The 3,084-nt window shown below is 32.9% G+C and overlaps 1 protein-coding gene across 1 annotated transcript; it reads right to left on the bottom strand.

Moving 5' to 3' along the window:
* Positions 1-1,128: 1,128 nt before the first annotated feature.
* LOC113279410 lies at positions 1,129-2,430 on the bottom strand. Its single transcript, XM_026528101.1, has 2 exons — positions 2,062-2,430; positions 1,129-1,899 (listed from the first exon to the last, which is right to left on the bottom strand). The coding sequence occupies exons 1-2, from the start codon at positions 2,428-2,430 to the stop codon at positions 1,129-1,131; spliced, it is 1,140 nt and encodes a 379-aa protein (XP_026383886.1).
* Positions 2,431-3,084: the final 654 nt, after the last annotated feature.

Raw genomic sequence — 3,084 nt, 5'->3', positions numbered from 1 at the left:
ATTTAGGTTTTTGAGATTGTATCTGATACCATGTTGGAAGATATAATGTCGTTAGACAATCTTCATTGGTTTTACAATTCAATTCAAAACATTCTTCTTACAGACTCTATCACATATCTCAATATTTAAAACACCTGAAACTAACTGACTGGTTTAGCAGGTGACCAATCCAATGCAAACTGTCATTCACCAAACACCAACTGACACCTGACAGTTTACACACACACACACTTTACACAGTTCCTTCAAAGAGTCACACATACAAACCACACATATTGATAATCGTTTCCTAACAAAAATTATGATTAGCAACATCGAAAGGAATTGATATTGTTGATGTTGATGAACTAATTAATGGCAGCGACGACAGTGTTGTTAATGGGGGCGACGGTGGTCATCATGAACATGGTGAACATTGTTCAGTTAAAAATGATATTCAAAGTCCAAAGGCCAATTTTCTTGCTTGATTAGTGGGTTTTAGGTTAACATGGGTGAGACTAGATTAGATTGAGAAATGGTTGCTTTTTTGGAATCTTTTCATGATGGTTCCTGTAATAGTCTAGCGTTATAGCGAGAAGATGCATAGATGACTAACATGTTTTATTTAGATTTAATTAAGACCTTTAGATCAATGAAAGATACATGTTATATTCCTGCTGTCAAAAAGGTAGATACGTGTTATATTCCTGCTGTCAAAAAGCATTTGTGAGTATATGCACACGCTCACCTGACACACGATAACTAACCGAGAAGAGATGGTAAAGAAGGGGTTTTTCCAATCAACGATTTATAAAGGGGGTAATGCAAAATAGCTATTTGTTTGAGAGGAAAACACAAAATCCCCCTAATTATAATTTTGCATTTACTATAGTATTCTAATTTCAAATACTATTTAAGAACAATTTAATATTATTAAAAAATTATTCAAATACTACTATTATAAATTATAATGTATTTTGCTAATGTAGTTATTTATTTATTTATTTATTTATTTAATTCGTTACATAATTCACTATGTGGCTTAATATGATATTAACCTTTACCTTATATGATTATTTTTTTTTAAAGGGAAAGGTTATATTAAGGAGAAAAATATTTACAAAAGAGCAAAGGTAACAGTTTACAACATCACAGATGCAACATTGTTTCCCATTGATACAAAATTTGATTAATAGTGACACCTTTAAAAATATCCCTTTCACTGAGCCAAAGAATAATAGATTGCTTAATCAACAAAATAACTTCATCCATTGTTATTGCTCTTCCACCAAAAACTCTTTTATTTCTCGCATTCCACAAATGCCACTGCACAACATAAATCACCTTCCACCATACTTCTCTACTCTTTCCTTGTAAATTGTTCATTCTCCAAGCCTCAAAATTGCCTTTTACAGAATTTGGAAACACCCAAGAGATTCTAAAAGCCTTAATAAAATGATACCAAACCTCAAAAGCAAAAGAACAACACACAAAAATGTGATCTGCAGTTTCCTCTTCTTTCTTACAAAAAGGACACTTATCATCTTGAATATCCATCCCTCTATACCTAAGCATTGATAAAGTAGGAAGAGAATTATGAAAAGTAGCCCAAAACATAAAACTCACCTTTGGAGGGATCCCATTCTTCCATAGAAATTTATTGAAATCACATATTGTATCATCCTTCACCATCTTCTCATAACATTTCTTAACTGTAAAATCACCCATAATTTCCACATTATCCTCTTCTTCCACCAATCCATGAACTGGCCCCATCTCATTGCACAACAAATCCCATTCCACCTGTTCCTGAAGAAAAATCTTTCTTTTAAAATTACAGTACAATCTACCATCCCCCACCATATCAGCAATTGAAGCATTCTTCATGCTGCACCCTTTAAAGACTGCAGGAAACTTATTCTTCAAAGGACCAGTAGAAGTCCAATTATCTAACCAAAATCTAATTGACTTCCCATTATTCAGCTTACACCTTACATGTTCTTCCACAAACTCAGTTGACTTCAAAATACCTTTTCAAAAACTTCTCCCTTGAGAAGAACTATCATCTTTTGGAAGACAAACCTCCATGTTATTTTTGAGCTTCTCCTGAACCACTTTCCTCCACAAGGCTTTCTTCTCTCTTGCATACCTCCAGATCCACTTTGCTTTCAAAGCTTTGCTTGTACTCCTTAGATCTTTAACACCCAAACCTCCTAACTTCTTTGGCTTACAAATTTTAATCCAAGACACCCAACACATTTTCCTTATATCTTCATTTGAGTCCCACAGAAACCTCCTCATCAGCTGATTCAACCTCTTCTCCATACTAACAGGCAGATGAATAAGAGAAAGAAAATAAATAGGCAAACTTGCCAAACAGCTTCTTATAAGAACTAACCTCCCAGCTTTAGATAAAAATTCCTTTTTCCAGGATGCTAACTTCACTTCCATTCTCTTAATAACCTCCTCCCAAACTGAGGTGCACCTTACTGTTGATCCAATTGGCAAGCCTAAATACTTGATTGGCAATTAACTCCTCCCAAACTGAGGTGCACCTTTCCTTTTCCAGGATGCTAGCTTCTTATATGATTATTGTTATGATTTATTTATTATTGCCACCCAATTAATTTATTAAATTAGTGTCTCACCTAAAGAATAGCTAAGTATATTCATGGTTACTAACAAGGTAAATTTCATGCTTCAAAAAAAAAAACAAGCTAAATTTCAACCCAATGTAAAATTATTTTATTTTTTCTATTATAAGGTAAAGGTTAATATCTTATTAAGGTGAGAAAATAATATATAATTTTTTTATTATTTATTTTTACTTATAAAAAACAGAAGCCACCAGAGGCTTTTATACAACAACAATAATTACACACAAATGGTTGAAGAACTGCTTTGCTAGTTATGGTGGAAACAGTAAAGTAGGTAGTCTCTTTCATAGGATAGGGTTGGCTATCCAGAAAGGCGTTGGGCACAAATTGTTGCTACTTTAATATTTATTTATTTTTTTTATTAATCTTTTTTTTAATTTTCTTTTTTGGCGTGACTAACTCGCAATACATCTTATACAAACCATTCGTTCAAAAGATAAAATATTTT

Source organism: Papaver somniferum, chromosome 5 (genome assembly GCF_003573695.1).
Source record: "Papaver somniferum cultivar HN1 chromosome 5, ASM357369v1, whole genome shotgun sequence".
Taxonomy (NCBI): domain Eukaryota; kingdom Viridiplantae; phylum Streptophyta; class Magnoliopsida; order Ranunculales; family Papaveraceae; genus Papaver; species Papaver somniferum.
The sequence above is the reverse complement of the archived record's forward strand: the minus strand, read 5'-3'. Positions and strand labels throughout refer to the sequence as shown.

Bases quoted from the DNA above. Each gene is read 5' to 3' on its own strand.
- LOC113279410 (XM_026528101.1), bottom strand. From the start codon at position 2,430: ATGGAAGTGAAGTTAGCATCCTGGAAAAAGGAATTTTTATCTAAAGCT. The intron at 1,900-2,061 runs GTTTGTCTTCCA...GGTCCTTTGAAG, and splicing joins AGCTCAAAAATAACATGGAG to AATAAGTTTCCTGCAGTCTT.